The sequence below is a fragment of the Drosophila teissieri genome, chromosome 2R (assembly GCF_016746235.2).
Source record: "Drosophila teissieri strain GT53w chromosome 2R, Prin_Dtei_1.1, whole genome shotgun sequence".
NCBI classification, from domain to species: Eukaryota; Metazoa; Arthropoda; class Insecta; order Diptera; family Drosophilidae; genus Drosophila; species Drosophila teissieri.
Window position 1 is genome coordinate 7642840 of NC_053030.1, and position 14507 is coordinate 7657346.

At 41.9% G+C, this 14507-nt stretch overlaps 2 protein-coding genes across 2 annotated transcripts; both read right to left on the reverse strand.

Annotated features, from left to right (window-relative positions):
- Nucleotides 1-1114: 1114 nt before the first annotated feature.
- LOC122614056 (WASH complex subunit 1) lies at nt 1115-2294 on the reverse strand. Its single transcript, XM_043788519.1, has one exon. It carries the CDS (start codon nt 2151-2153, stop codon nt 1269-1271), a length of 885 nt encoding a protein of 294 aa, XP_043644454.1. The 5' UTR covers nt 2154-2294; the 3' UTR covers nt 1115-1268.
- Nucleotides 2295-4448: 2154 nt separating this feature from the next.
- Nucleotides 4449-5354, reverse strand: LOC122614589. Its single transcript, XM_043789194.1, has 2 exons — nt 4747-5354; nt 4449-4678 (listed from the first exon to the last, which is right to left on the reverse strand). Exons 1-2 carry the CDS (start codon nt 4814-4816, stop codon nt 4449-4451), a joined length of 300 nt encoding a protein of 99 aa, XP_043645129.1. The 5' UTR covers nt 4817-5354.
- Nucleotides 5355-14507: the final 9153 nt, after the last annotated feature.

The window sequence follows — 14507 nt, forward strand, 5'->3', positions numbered from 1 at the left end:
ATTAATCCGTCGTAATTTTGTTGTTCAGCTTTTGTCTACATTGCATCTCTTAGAATAAAATTCAAGGTAAATATAAAATTTGTAAAGTTTTCCATACATTTGTCCGAAGTTTACGCAACGAATGTCTACTTCTCACTTATAAAGCAATAGAGAATGCTATAGTGAGGTTCTTTGACTATCAGATCGCGGTTATTAGTTAGTTTGCGAGACAAATAATAAGGGAAAAAACATGATACATATACAGATTTCCAAAAATCTTGTATACCCTTTACCTCTATTTATAACGTGGATAGGAATATGGAACAAAACAATTACCGTAAGCAAAAACATGGCACTTTTGTAATCAAAATGTTTAAAAACAAGCAGAAATATTTACCTGCACAAACCGCAAACCATTTCGGCTTGCATACGAATTCATCAACAAAACTGAAAAAAATGGGATTGGAAAACAAATGAAATATTGTAAAGGGAAGTTGTGTTATACAGATCCGAAATCCAACAAAATAATTGACATCGGCGCTTGCTGGACAGTTATTTTGATGAACGAAAATACCAGGATTCTTGTTTACGAAGGGAACAAACTAAATATTATAAAAAGTCAGCTTAAATAAAACTTTATTAAAATTTTAACTAATACCGAATGGCTTCACAAATACTGAATACTATCTCACACACGGAGTTGAGGGATAACGATAGGCAATAGTTCGTTAAAATAATTTCAACACATTGTCCTTCTACTGCCTTTTAGTCTCATCCTTCCACTTTCCACCCACGCAAAGTAAAGCAAGAAAAGGAGTGGAACCCGTTAGGCGTCATTATCGTGCACACTTAGTTATCCCTTTGAATGTCCTCCGTCCCTTCATGTGTGCGTTAGTGTGGGTTGGTCCTTTATGTCCCAAATAATTGTGCGGTCTCCGGGTCGAGAAAACTATATTTTTAAAGCTGTGAGGGCACAGAAAGCGTTGATGGAGTCATTTGAGATCAGAGGCGATTACGCTTATTTGGTGTCTAAATAAGCTTGGGTTTGTTTGACTGGTCGATTAAAAGAAAGCCCTCTTATCACTTGAGGAATATGGAGTGAAAACATTTTCGCCATTTCGGCTAGGAAGGCACCTTCTGGCTATACGATTTGGATTTTTATTTCCAGCTAACGAAACATTTGAAAACATTGTCTACATTTTAGGCAACTCTAATCGACGCAACACACAATAAGGTTGGTAGTTGCAGTTAAATAGAAATCCATAACCTATTGCGCAATCGATGTTAGTTTATAAATTCCGTGATTTTGGACCACTTGGTTTTTTCACACCCGAGCTAATGTGTTTCGGCACGGCGTTAACAATCCTAAGGTCAATATTTTCGCCGCGGTCGATGACCCGGGTGTGTTTTTCTTCTTCCGGAGCTGTTCCTTCAGTGACTTCCGGAGCAGGTGGTGGTGGAGGAGGAGGTGTTGGTACTGCTTCCACTTCCGGTACTGGTTCCAGACGTGGATCCGCTTGGGGTTCCGGTTGGGGTTCTGGTTGAGGATCCTGTCGCGTTTCTGGTTCCACGGGAAGGTACACTATCGGCGGATCAGGGATCTGGCTCATTAGCTTATGAAAGCAATGATGGGCGGGATGGAATCCTGGCTCGGGATCCTCCTTTGGCAGACTATCGTCGGAGAACATCGAGTGGTCTGTAGGTCGATCGTATTGGAGGTACGGAATCAAATCGTCGGAGTCGTCGTCGCAGGGAGGACACTCCTCTTCGGCGATCTCGGAGATATAGTCGTCATCCACGCTGGGTAGACTGTCCGACGACTGGGTGAACTCCTCGCGGATCAGACGCCTGGCCAGCTCCACCGTGGAGAACTCATTGTAGTGCAGTTTTCGGCGTCGGACGAAGGATATGCGTCTGGCCCGTTCTTTTATAGTCTCCGGGAAGTCGAGGTCTTCGGATTCGTCCGAGCTGCAGGAGGGATTACGTGCGAAAAGGTCTGGCATTGTGAGCTTTACCTCCTTGTATAGTTTTTCCCTCAGCTCCCTATGAGACATAACTTTCTCGCTGTCTTCCTTCCCGAACGAAGAGCTCGAATCAAGTTCCCCTTCATAGGGATCCGAGTGAACGGGCAGCCCCAGGTTCATCTTGTCGAACGTTGTCCTTTTAGCCGTCATCTTGATAAGGCGAAAAGTGTTTGTTTTTTTTTTAACTTCTTAGTGGTATTTTTGGGATATATAAAAAGTTTATCGGTTCAAGTCTGGTTATGGAATAAGACTTGTACTTCTGCCTAGACTAAAGATGATTTTGCTGCTTTGATGTTTTATGTCTGTGCTAACTAGATTATGTTTACTAGATTAGTTATTGGGATTTATTTTTATTTTTTTTATTTCGCGCGTAACAACAGTTAAACAATTTCTTTATAAATATCCTTATATTACTTCAGTCTTTTCCTTTTTATCGTAATTGCTGGAAATGTTTGATATATTTCCACAAATGCTTTTATATATTTCATTTTTCATTTGTTTTTATACTTATTATTATATATAAATATATTATATTATATATTATATAAAAGTTTATCGGTTCAAGTCTGGTTATGGAATAAGACTTGTACTTCTGCCTAGACTAAAGATGATGTTGTTGCTTTGATGTTTTATGTCTGTGCTAACTAGATTATGTTTACTAGATTAGTTATTGGGATTTATTTTTATTTTTTTTATTTCGCGCGTAACAACAGTTAAACAATTTCTTTATAAATATCCTATATATTACTTCAGTCTTTTTCCATTTTTATCGTAATTGCTGGAAATGTTTGATATTATTTCCCAGCCAAATGCTTTTATATATTTCATGTTTTCATTTGTTTTTATACTTATTTATTATATATAAATATATTATATTATATATTATATAAAAAGTTTATCGGTTCAAGTCTGGTTATGGAATAAGACTTGTACTTCTGCCTAGACTAAAGATGATGTTGTTGCTTTGATGTTTTATGTCTGTGCTAACTAGATTATGTTTACTAGATTAGTTATTGGGATTTATTTTTATTTTTTTTATTTCGCGCGTAACAACAGTTAAACAATTTCTTTATAAATATACTTCAGTCTTTTTCCATTTTTATCGTAATTGCTGGAAATGTTTGATATTATTTCCCAGCCACTTGCGTTCATGTTCTCATTTGTTTTTATATTTATTTATTATTTCGACCATCAAAACATAATGTGGCCTTCTGTCTGGGTTCATGGCTACTAGATTTTGTTTTTGATATCGGAGGATATTGGCCTAGGTTCCATAATTTGATGTCACATTTTTTGCCACCACGCGGGTTAAGTGTTTAACCTCTAGTGAGAGTGGGCACAGAAAAAGGGCGATTTCTGGCCAAAAAAATTTGTTTGCGAGCCAATTTCGATTGTGTCAAAAGGGAGGTTATTTATGGGACCGCAGGCGTCATTGTCTAGCCATCGATGGGAATAAATATGCCAGTGGCGTCTCACAAGGATGCATAAATTGTCAAAACGAGATTTCGACTTGCGATGAATTTAATTGGATTGCAAAAGTTTTCCTCGCGTATCGCAAAACCGAAAATTGAGCTGTTGAAACGTGACGTTTGCACCAACTCAAACGGAACCGCAGCCAATATGCATACAATTAAACTGTATTTTCGGCATCTGGTTTTGGGATAAAAGCGCCTTTTATGGACACACCATTTGACCCACATTCGACGAAGGAATTCTGCCAAGAATAAAATGTTTATTTAGCATTTTATGCCAAAAGAGAGAGCGCTAAAATTATTTACGCAGCATCAGGCGTGTCATTTGCATGTGCCACGCCCCCAGCCCCCTGCAAACCACCCAATGAAGCCCACAAAAATACGCTAAAAGTATTTACATTTGACTCGGAAAAATTATACATTTCCGTGCAAATAAAAAGCAAATCCAAAGCATCTAGTCGGTGGGCGGGCCAAGGGGCGGACAGCATCGGAGGGACGCCCGAAAATAAAACCAGAATCCGAACCAAAAAGGAGATTAAAGATCCTTGGGAAAAGGAACACGAACTCGAAATGCCCTTGGTGACAATTTTCAAATGAAAAATAAATTAAATTGAAAAACTGCTAGTATAACTATATGAATAATCTAAGGAGTGCGAAGGTAGATAATAAAAAATCGAAAATTAAGAAATTCATGTTGGTAATGTGGGTCCAATTTTAGTATTTGTGGATAGCGAGGTACCGCATTCAGTTCGTAACTTCCTCGAAAAGGACAACGCCAGGCGTGGCAAAAAGCGCGTTGCAAAGAGGAAAAGCTTCAAATCCGCAAACAAACACTGTGACAGCTACAATGCGGGAACTGGAGAGTGGGAGTTGCTGGGCAGAAAAGCATTACCCGACCGAATGAAATGTACTCTCTATTGACATTTGATTCCAGCCTCACTTGGCTGGGAAATAAAAAATATAGATGTGGATGTCAGGATGTGTACAAGTGCAGAGCGGACGCAGTTAGCCCCGTTTTGGGGGGTAAATGCGGAAAAGGGGGCAGCCTGGCAGCCGGGCTCTTGCTCTTCACTTTGTTGCACAAACCCTTGCTCAGATTTCGGAGAAGGAAAACTCGTCGCTTTTCACTCTGCGAGGCTGTCGTTTTTCGTTTCATTGTTTGTTTCGCTTCGTGCTGTTCCGTTTTCGCTTTTGTTTGTTCGCCTGTGGATTGTGTTTCCTGTTACAAGGTTTCCAGGATCCCATCTCCGATCCCATCTCCATCTCCGAACCCATCTCGAATCCCCTGTCCTGTCGCCTTGACGCATAAATTTGCCTTAATTTGTTGCGAAATAATTTCATTCATTTACGTGCTGCCATTTACATGGCCGTTGGTCCACGCTGATAACTTATTTAAGCGCTCTTCTCCCCAGCGCAGGAAAAACAAAATTTGAACAAAATAAATTATCAAACTGTCACATTGACGTATCGCCCAAGTGAGACAATCCGGGCAAGCCGAGGAGCCGACGGGGAAAAGTCGAGCCAATCTCCTGGCCATAATCTAGAGCATCATGTTGCTCGTTTAAAGGATGTCAAAGGTTGGCCATATATCAGCAAAAGGCATCAAACGCAGTCGAGTCGAGTCGAGTCGAGGCATCGGCTTCAGCCCGTTAACAATTTCATGTAACAAATTCTTTGCGCCTGATGCCGGACATGGATACATGGTCAGGAGTGGTCCCGCCACGGAGTGGGTGTAAAGGAGCACTTGGAGAAGTAATTCAAGCATATTGTACTATCCCATTGTAGTACAAAAAATACTTTAATCGTTAAACAAATGTGTACAAAATGTGAGCTACTGATTATTCCAGCCTTTTTATAATCGTAATTAATAAGTAAATGAACAAGCACACATAAGCAAAGCGTAAAAATATAATTTATACGGAAGTAGAAGCAGAGTAACTTTTTCCGCAGTGTCGACACCCGACCTGTTTCAGATTTCCAATAAATATGCCTAGGGTGGTCGTGGTCCTTCTGTTGATCCTGATACCGCCTCTGGTTCTGGTTCTGGTCCTGTTCTGCTCTGCTCTGTCCTGCTCTGCTCTGGGTTGGGTGTGGACTCGGAGCCACCGCACTTCCTGCTGTCTGCCACCCACTGTCGCTTATTTGACATCCTGACAGTTTCGACAGTTGCCTCTCGTTTCTCGCTCCACGACAAAGTGCGTAGGGGCGCCGGACGATGAACGACGGCCAGAGCTTTGTTTATTTATATGGTTTATACGGTCGGGATGTGGATGTGGAAGCTACCTTGTGCCGGAGCTGCGGTTGCTCCCGTAAACGATGCTTTGTTGGCAAAGCGGGAAAATCGGAAAATGCCGCAGAAAAATATCCATCGCACGCGGGATATGGGGCTCTGGGTTCAAGGTGTAGCCCAGCATGTGACAAGGATTCGCTGCTAACCCAGCTCTCGGTGTGTGTGTATTTGTGAACTGTTAGCCACTAACAAGCGGCTAAAATCTGTCGCCAACAATCGTGGCAATTGGTTGTGGAACACGGGGTAAGACTTCAATCTGGCGGGGACTCACAATCTTTGATGTGGGTACAATGTATCCGGGTTTTTGGGGATGTCCAGAATTTCCAAGGGCTTAGAGATCCTATCAATGCTTCAGTAATTTGTTTGCTATATCATTGGAACTATCTTTTTCTAACATCTCCCATTACATTTTATAGAATGCGAGTACTAATACATGTTTTTTGTCTAAAGAACTTGTTTGATTCCAGGCTTATTAGGGATTATTTGCTTATTCTGTGCTGTGCATTGGTGATACTTCCATTGGTGTACTTCAAGTGAATTGCCACCTGAGACCCTGTAGTTTTTGAATATTTCATGGGAAGCAAGTGAAATTAGATAGCTAGTTATAGTTGAGCTGTGAACTTGAGCTCGATCTGAACGATTGGCACACATATTTTCCGTTTTTGTTTGCAATTATGCGGCAGATGGAAGCAGCTTTTAGATCGGGGCGAGCGACCTGTACATGCCCCATCCCATTTTGCTGTGGATCCGGGGTCCTGTTGATTTTACCGATTCCGCTGCAGGCCAACGGATGCTTTGGACACACACAAGACAAACGGATGGACAGAGAGTTTTTTGCTTCATTGGCTGCCACAAAATATCAACAAGCATTTTGTTTATTTTCTCAACAAAACAAACACACACAGACCGACGTCCATTAGAAGGGGTTATCGGGGGGCTGCGGAAGATATCCTGGCTTTTTTAAGTGCATGTTGTTTTAGCGTTTGTGACATGCAACTGCCAGGGGGAAATTGAATCGAACCGAATGGAAGCGATGCGATGCGATGCGAAGCGAAGCTTCGGTCCCAAATTTATGCAACTTCAATAGCATGAATCCATTGTTAGGCCACTGAAGAGCCTGGTCATCCGTCCTTCGGCTGAAGTGCCGTTTTCGAAGCAAACTGAGTCGGCAAAGTGAAAACCATCCAGTGTGCAACGTATTTATATTTGCTTGTTGATCATCCGATTGGCTTTTCATTACGTTAAATTAGTTTTCCAGTGCAGGCGGAAGAAGTTGCAGCAAAGTGTTTTCGCCACTTGCCGATTCTCACTGAGCAAATGTTTATATTTAATGTGCAGACAATCCATTGCTCAAAGTGAAAAAAAGTGAAATGGAAAAGGCTAGACTTATGCCTTGCAAAATCCATTTCAATTGTTCAGACCAATTTAATAATAATGTAAATAATATGAATATGCGGAAAAAATAGGAAATATGAAAAGGTTTTTTCCAATTGAGGTCCAAAAAGCTTAGACATTTTTTAGAAACAGTTTCTGTATGTATAGCAAACTACTTATTTGTGAGAATGGCATGCAGATGACGTTTTCCTGCACATTTTTCTTATGATAAATGCAAAGTCGGTGGTAAATTTATGCAGTTGCGACTTTGCATGGTTCGGGGCCCTCTTCTGGGTTCCGATCAATGCCAGGGCCGTTGGCCATGTCAACGGACGGGGAGCGATACGAGTTTGAGTTTGGTTCGGATGGGTGGCATGCTCGTACTCCAGATACCCGATACCAGATACCCAGCTCCAGCTCCAGATACGGTTATGGATATGGATATGGAGTAGCTACGGCCATGACTGCAATTTAAATATTGCATGTGCTTCGATGGGAGAAGCCGTGACCAGAGCGAGGAGCAGGAATGAGCCATGGCAGCAGCTTTGATGTAGACTCCAAGCACTGGGAAAAAAGAAGGTAGAAGTTGTATTTGTAATGACAAGTCTAAATATATATGTATATTCCATCTTCTAAAGGAAAACAGTAGTTGCTAAAGAAGTTCATTCAAAATGATTACTTTTCAAATTTATTCTTCTTTTTTGGGGTAAGCATTTTCTTTCAAGGCAGAGCCCCATATGCGAGTGCCGCCAACACATATTAAGCGTAAAATTGTGTGCCAAACAAAGTAACGATAAATTGGACTATGTAAAAGTAAGCAGAGCCTGCGGATGGAGTTGGAGACGGAGGACGCGATGGCCATGGCGATGGCGATGGCGATGGCGTTGGCGATTCCAATGGCGACGGCGATGGCAATGGAGATGGAGATGGAGTGCGCAGTCCCATTCAGAAAAGAGGGGCGTATTTGGCAGGAAGCGTCGCATTATAATTTATGCACATGCAAGCCACGGAGTCTGGCCGGGTCGTCTGGTCGGTTTTCTGGTTGTGGTTTCGGTGCGGTTCAGGTCCCTGCTCCCTGCTCCCTGCTCCGTGCTCCCTGCTCCCGAGTTCCGGGTCCGCCACTTAATCCGCGTTTAATAACACGGAGCCGCCGCTGCCCAGCCCCTGATCCCGATGTGCGATACGACTTTCCGAAAAAGGGGGCAATCGCGGAAACTCCACTGCAGACGCTCCATGTCGATAGCAATTGCTTAACCCGCGTTGTGGGGCTCCTCCAGGCTGTGTACATTTTCGGGGGCCATATTTTCGAGGGGATTTATTTAAAGTTTAATGTAAAATGGGGTGTACACGGGCTTTGTTTTACGGCCTTTTGGTTTTAAAAGCATTGTTTAAGAGGATTGATAAATGGTGAAAGGCCATGGGTGAGTTAGGTCAAATACACATAAAGTTTCACACTGCAGCAAAAGGGCAAATCCTAAATTCATATAGTACTAGTTACCATTTTTGATAGCTAATTATCAAAATAAAGTGTATTAATCAGTTTATTTGTTTCACTACTAGCTAAATCCAAGCAGTTGCAATGACTTCTATTTCGTATAGAAACTAGCACAAAGAATAAAAATGCAGTAATCAACATCTCCCTTCAATAGCAATAGTAGCTTAATGAAATACGTATACAAATGCTTTAAGCTGAATGTTGAATGTCGATTGCCACCGCTTAACCCTATAAAGTGCGGGAAATCTTTTGAAAATCTTTAACGCTCCAATGCCCCAACGAGGAAAGTATTTCGCTATTCGGCTCGGGATCGTATGTTATGCATGCCTACCCCAAGGGGTCAAAGGGTGAAAATGCTTAACCAAAGGCATTTTTATCAGCCGAGGTCTTAACACGCATATACAAATATGCCAGACACACACTCACACCTACTGGGCTGCAGTCACACACACACAGTGAGAAGGACATAAACAAGTCAAGCTTTCGGTGTGTGTGTGCGGTGTGGGGGGTGAAAACGAGGCTGGGGCACCGTCTGCGGGTTAAAAGCGAAACCTTATCGAAAACGTTTAAACGCACGCAAATTCCACGTGGGCAAGATAAAACATGCATAAGCCAGGTGCGGCGGGGGTGAGGCGGGTGACGGGGGCGGTGGGCGTGGGCTGGGCTGGAGGCCTTTTGTTCGAATACCTCTCCTTGCGCCTTTGTGTGTGTGTGAAAAATATGCCAATGTTAAATATTTGTCGCATGCTGTTGTTGCTCTTGCAGGGTGTCTCTGGTTTGGCACCCCTCAGATAAAGCCTTAACTACACTCACACACTCGGATACGCACTCACACCGATACGATGCTCACGCACACCACGAGGCGCCCAGGTATGTGTAATCTTTTGCGTGCTTTACGCATTACGCTCGACACAGGACACCGTTGCAGGACACTTTGAATTATTCATTTATATGTCGGTGGTTCACTCTCGCACTCTCGCTTTTCGTACCCTGGAAATTTACAAAAAATAAAGCAAGAACATTCAGAAATACAGCACATACTCAAACGATTCTTGGAAGTTGTGCTGATAGAAAGGAGTTACATTTGTATTGCATAAGAAAAGCTACCAAATGAGTAGAACATATGTATTTAAGAGTTAAACCATCCGCATTTCATTAAATTTACAAATTTTGTATATGTAATTACTGGGTATTTTAGAGTGCTAGTCCGAGGAATATCTGTTCCCCTGCTTTATGTACGCAATCCAGGGGACAGTTGACCCAATAGGGAAAGCCAAGAGCAGGAGGGGAGCTCCCGGGTGGGGATTTGTAGGAGGAGGGCCAGGTAAGCAGGTAAGGCAGGTAAGCCCGCCGCCTCCCAATAGGCGTGTTTGTAGCAACAACTGTATTTACTTTTATCGCTGATAAAGCGCATAATTTATGGCTGCTTCGCAAAATTTAAATGCCCACGAGAATGTCCGATGGGAGACAAAGCGCTAAGGAATTTTTCCCTGGCTCCGAGCAAATCCTCCTGCGTGTGTTTGTCCGGGTCACTTGATCTCCATGGCACGCACTGGAGCTAGGCCAATTATTTCTGGGAGCTCGGTGGGCTTAGAGCGAAAACAATTTAATATGCAGACAATTAATTGTTAATTTTCATAATTAAGTGAGTCTAGCTCAGATACTTGACAAGCTAATGCTTGAAAGACAGAAAAAATGCGCAGTGACCCAATTAAAATATTAGAACAAAAAATAAAAAATATATTGCACAAGAAATTAAGCCTAAGGCTATTTTCAACTGGCAGCTATACATCCTATTTTACATAAACTAGTTTAAAAACAGCAAATTCAAAACGAAGTTAATTATTTTTGCTTTGATGGAAAGCATAAATCAATCGTGCAAAAGGAACTGAAAGGGAAGTTATGTGGAAAGCCGACCACACTCCTATTTGTTTATATAAAACTCTATAATAAATTGAAACCAAATGAGAGGGAATAACTTTGTGAACATACACTCATTTACGAGTCAGGCCATTTCAATTACATGATGATTTCTGTCGAGCTTTTAAAGGTAAACGATCCATTAGCTAAACAAACTGTTGCCGCTCTGAAAACAAGTAAATAGAGATCAATATTTAACAGCCATTTCAATTGAAAACTTGTTGAACTGGCTGCGAAGCGGAGTGGGCGGGAACCGTTACTTCGGCCAGAGGGCGTGTCCATTCAAAATCAATTACACACGCCCCCGGGGTCAGAACGCAGTGATTTAATTTATGGCTTGCAGGGGAAACTATGTGTGTGCTTCTATGCTTTTCTTTTTGTTGTACTAAATAATTGTAGTTTAATAGCTGATTAGAATGTAAATGCAAAAAGCATTGCCTACATTTTGGCGCTGCCCTCTAATCGCTAATAAATGCTTTCATGAGTGTGTTTTATTAGGGGTGGAAAGTGGCGTGTTTCGGTCCTGGAAAAATGCAAATTCAATTGCAGTGCAATGTGATGAATGTTCACGAAAAAATATGTGGCGTTAAATTTTTGCCGAGCGTAAGCAAGAGTCAACTAAATGTAAATGACCAGAGGAGAAAAAACAAGAGAGAACGGCTTAGTCTAGTCTCCCGACTATCAGATACCCGTTACTCAGTTACGATAAATTTCCACATTGTTCTGAATATCGGTAGGTAGAAATTAGGAAAATAAATATTATCATTAAAAAAATAAAGAATTTATTACAAGCCTGGACGTGACGACATTTATACGGACGCACATACGGACGGATAAACGGACAACGGATCATCCTGATTAAGAATATATATACTTCATTTGGTCGAAATTCTTTGTTCTACATGTTACATACTTTTCAACGATCTAGTTCTTTTGCTATTATATTTCTGTTGATAAAAAAGAAACTTTTATTTTACAATTAAATTTAACGATAGTGTAAAGCCACAAATTTTGCCAAGCCTATACCGGATTAGAAAAAATCACAAGGAATACCTTTCTCATTTCCTTGCTGAATTATACTACCCCATTAAGTTGCTGTATAAAATCAGCTGTGGAACGCAGGAATATTCCCGCTCCTGTTTTTGAGGCCAAAGCAGGGCAAACCAGGCGAATACAGCAGAATGGAGATCCGGAGTTTACGGCTCCTAGGCACAAGAAATGGCACAAAGGAAATTTATGACTATTAAGCCAAAAGTATGTGGCATTTGTTGCTATTTCTGCACACGCCGTCAGGGCAAAGTTATGCGACAGAAATAGCGCTAAAATATGCAAACCCGAATCGCACACAAATGCCAGGCTCCGCAGTCGCGATACCTTCACTCCACCCACTCCAGGCCGCTATCAAAATAGATGAATCAAATTAAGTAAAGAAAAAAGTAAAGTGCAGAGAGCACGGCTTAATTGAAATGCTGACAGGGGCAGGTACTTGGACTCCAAGCAATCAACCTAATTTGTCGTATGCAATGCGTCGATCCCGGTGTCGTGTCTGCAGTTCGTCGTGTCCCTCCTGTCAGTCGGTCAATATTTATAATGATAGCTAATCTGCAGAAAGGGCAGCTCCATACCCAGCCCCATTCCCATTCCCAGCTCCAGCCCCTCGGTGCCGCCCATCCTGTCATAGGCCGAGGTCACCGTAGAGCTCTGAACTCTCGCCGGGAATGTCTGCGCTTTGTTTGCCCCTCCGGCGAGTGGAAGCGCTTTAAAATGATGGCGGAAAATAAATTGAAAGTACTTGTCCATTGTTTGATTAATGTGTCAATAATGGCAAACAGACCGCGACCCGGAATTTTTCAGCAGCCGGAATAACGAGCAGCAAAAAATTCCAGTCGAATTGAATGTCGAGCGAAGTGCTTTGCCAGATTAAAGCGTACTCACATTAAAGTTTGTTAGGAAAAGTATCCTTTTTAGAGATTGCTATGCGGGCGTATATCGAATGAAAGAATATTTCAAAAGATTGCCTTGAAATTTGTATGTTGCACCTCTAATCGTACTGTATCCAGATCACCAGGACTTGTACTTGTCGGAGGATTCCGAGTCCTTCCCTGTCCAAGATGCTCCCCTCCGATAAGATTCACGTCCGCCATCGTAAAACTCCGCTGAAACTCCAGTAGCAACTTTTTCAACTGCCTTAACTGACAATTTCAACTAATTTGCTCAACTGACGCCCAATAAATCTCCGTGCCCAAATCAACTGGGCCACGCCCCCACTTCGCCCCCGCCCCTCGGGTCCACACCCACTGCATTGCCCTCAGCTCATTTACGCCGAAGGAGAAAGGCGGAGAAAGGCAGGGAAGGGCATGGAAAGGGACCACTACAATGGCAACATCACTGCAAGGAAACGTAATTTTATGTAATTGAAACCATTTTCGTGTTAATTAAACTCTTTTTGCTCCCAACGACGCTTCACGTCGGTCTGCTTTGCCACTTTCCTCTGTGTCCTTCCGTTTTCCTTTGCTGATGGAGGTCTTGGTCTTGGCTTAAAGCATTTTACACTTGCCATTAACGTGGCTCCGCGTCCAAAGTGACAGCCACAACGAAAACAAAGACGCGGACTTTGAATTCCAAATGGGCAGGGCGGGGTGGACTTTAAAAATTGTTTTCCCACTTAAAAAAATTGGTAATGGAAAGAGGAAGAGACAACAAAATAATTAGATCTTCCTAAAACAAAATCCTAAAAACTGAAGTTAATTTTAATTAATAAATTATTTTATAATTTGCTAGTGGAAATTAGTGACCCAAGTACACTGTCTAATGAAACAAGCTAATACATGTAAGTAATGATTTCGCTCAGTGCATGGCCTACCAGCACAAGTCATCGTGCAACGGGTGTCCATCGATTGAGTGGGGTTCCTGAAGATTCCGCAGGGGCTGCTTCACAGTCATTAAATTGGATTTCTTTTTGAGCATCGTTCGCCGACTGCTTTTTGAAGGGTTTTCCAAGGGAGATGAGATAAGATATGGCCCGATATGGACGATAATTTTGAATACCAAATGCTCTGCTAAGATACTTCAGACTTGTTTACTGCTGGAAGGTCACTTTGTAGCTTAATTCATAAAAGTTTGATATACTTTCAATGTTCGTAATGGCCCCAAATTCATTCATAAAATTCGCAGAGTCAATCATCGCATGCCAAAAATATCCACCCAAATCAGGATCATCCCTGTGCTTTTTGTTATTTTTGGTCTGCCAAATCCATGTCACGTTAAAATAGCAACAGCCCAAAACGAGCAAAAATCTTTTTAATTAAATTTACTTTTATTTTTGACTTGAAAAATGTTTGGCGCACATTTGAGCGTATGCAAATAATGTCATAAATAAAATGGCTGTGCGCCATGACCTTTCTGGCGTAATACCTGATATTCGTACCCAGTGAAACAGTGCAATGGAGTGTGTTATGGGAATAGGAGCGATTTATTCACGAACAAGAGTTTAATTAACTAATTTATTAGACGACTTATTGCAATAAATTCGAAACATATTTCCATTTTCGCTAATGCCGCTCACAAATAGTTTACCAATCACGATTTACATGGGAGGGCATTATAAAATATTTATTATTGAACTAAATATTGCCCTCTCTTTACAATTTTTCGTATATTTTGGACTGGCTTTTAAAGGGTATTTCTGCGCCTAGTTAATTACCACGGTAGCCGTTCATTTTTTGTTGCCCCTGTTGCTCTGTGGTTTGTGTCATTCATTTAGCTTTTGTTCCACTCGGCTGTTGCCACCTCCTCCTCCCCCCTCCCACAGTTGTTCCCTGCTGCCGTTGCCATTGTGCCGAGCCTCATTTATTTTACTTACACGCATGCGATGGCAATGGCGGTACCGCCAACGTCGCGTCATTTATGACACCTTGACAGAAAAATGAGCACACCCCATGGAGGGCTGGAAG

Excerpts from the sequence above, each read along its gene's own strand:
- LOC122614589 (XM_043789194.1), bottom strand. The coding sequence starts at position 4,816 with ATGAAATTATTTCGCAACAAATTAAGGCAAATTTATGCGTCAAGGCGA. Across the intron at positions 4,679-4,746 it reads GGACAGGGGATTCGAGATGG|GCGAACAAACAAAAGCGAAA; the intron begins GTTCGGAGATGG and ends CACAATCCACAG.
- LOC122614056 (XM_043788519.1), bottom strand. The coding sequence starts at position 2,153 with ATGACGGCTAAAAGGACAACGTTCGACAAGATGAACCTGGGGCTGCCC.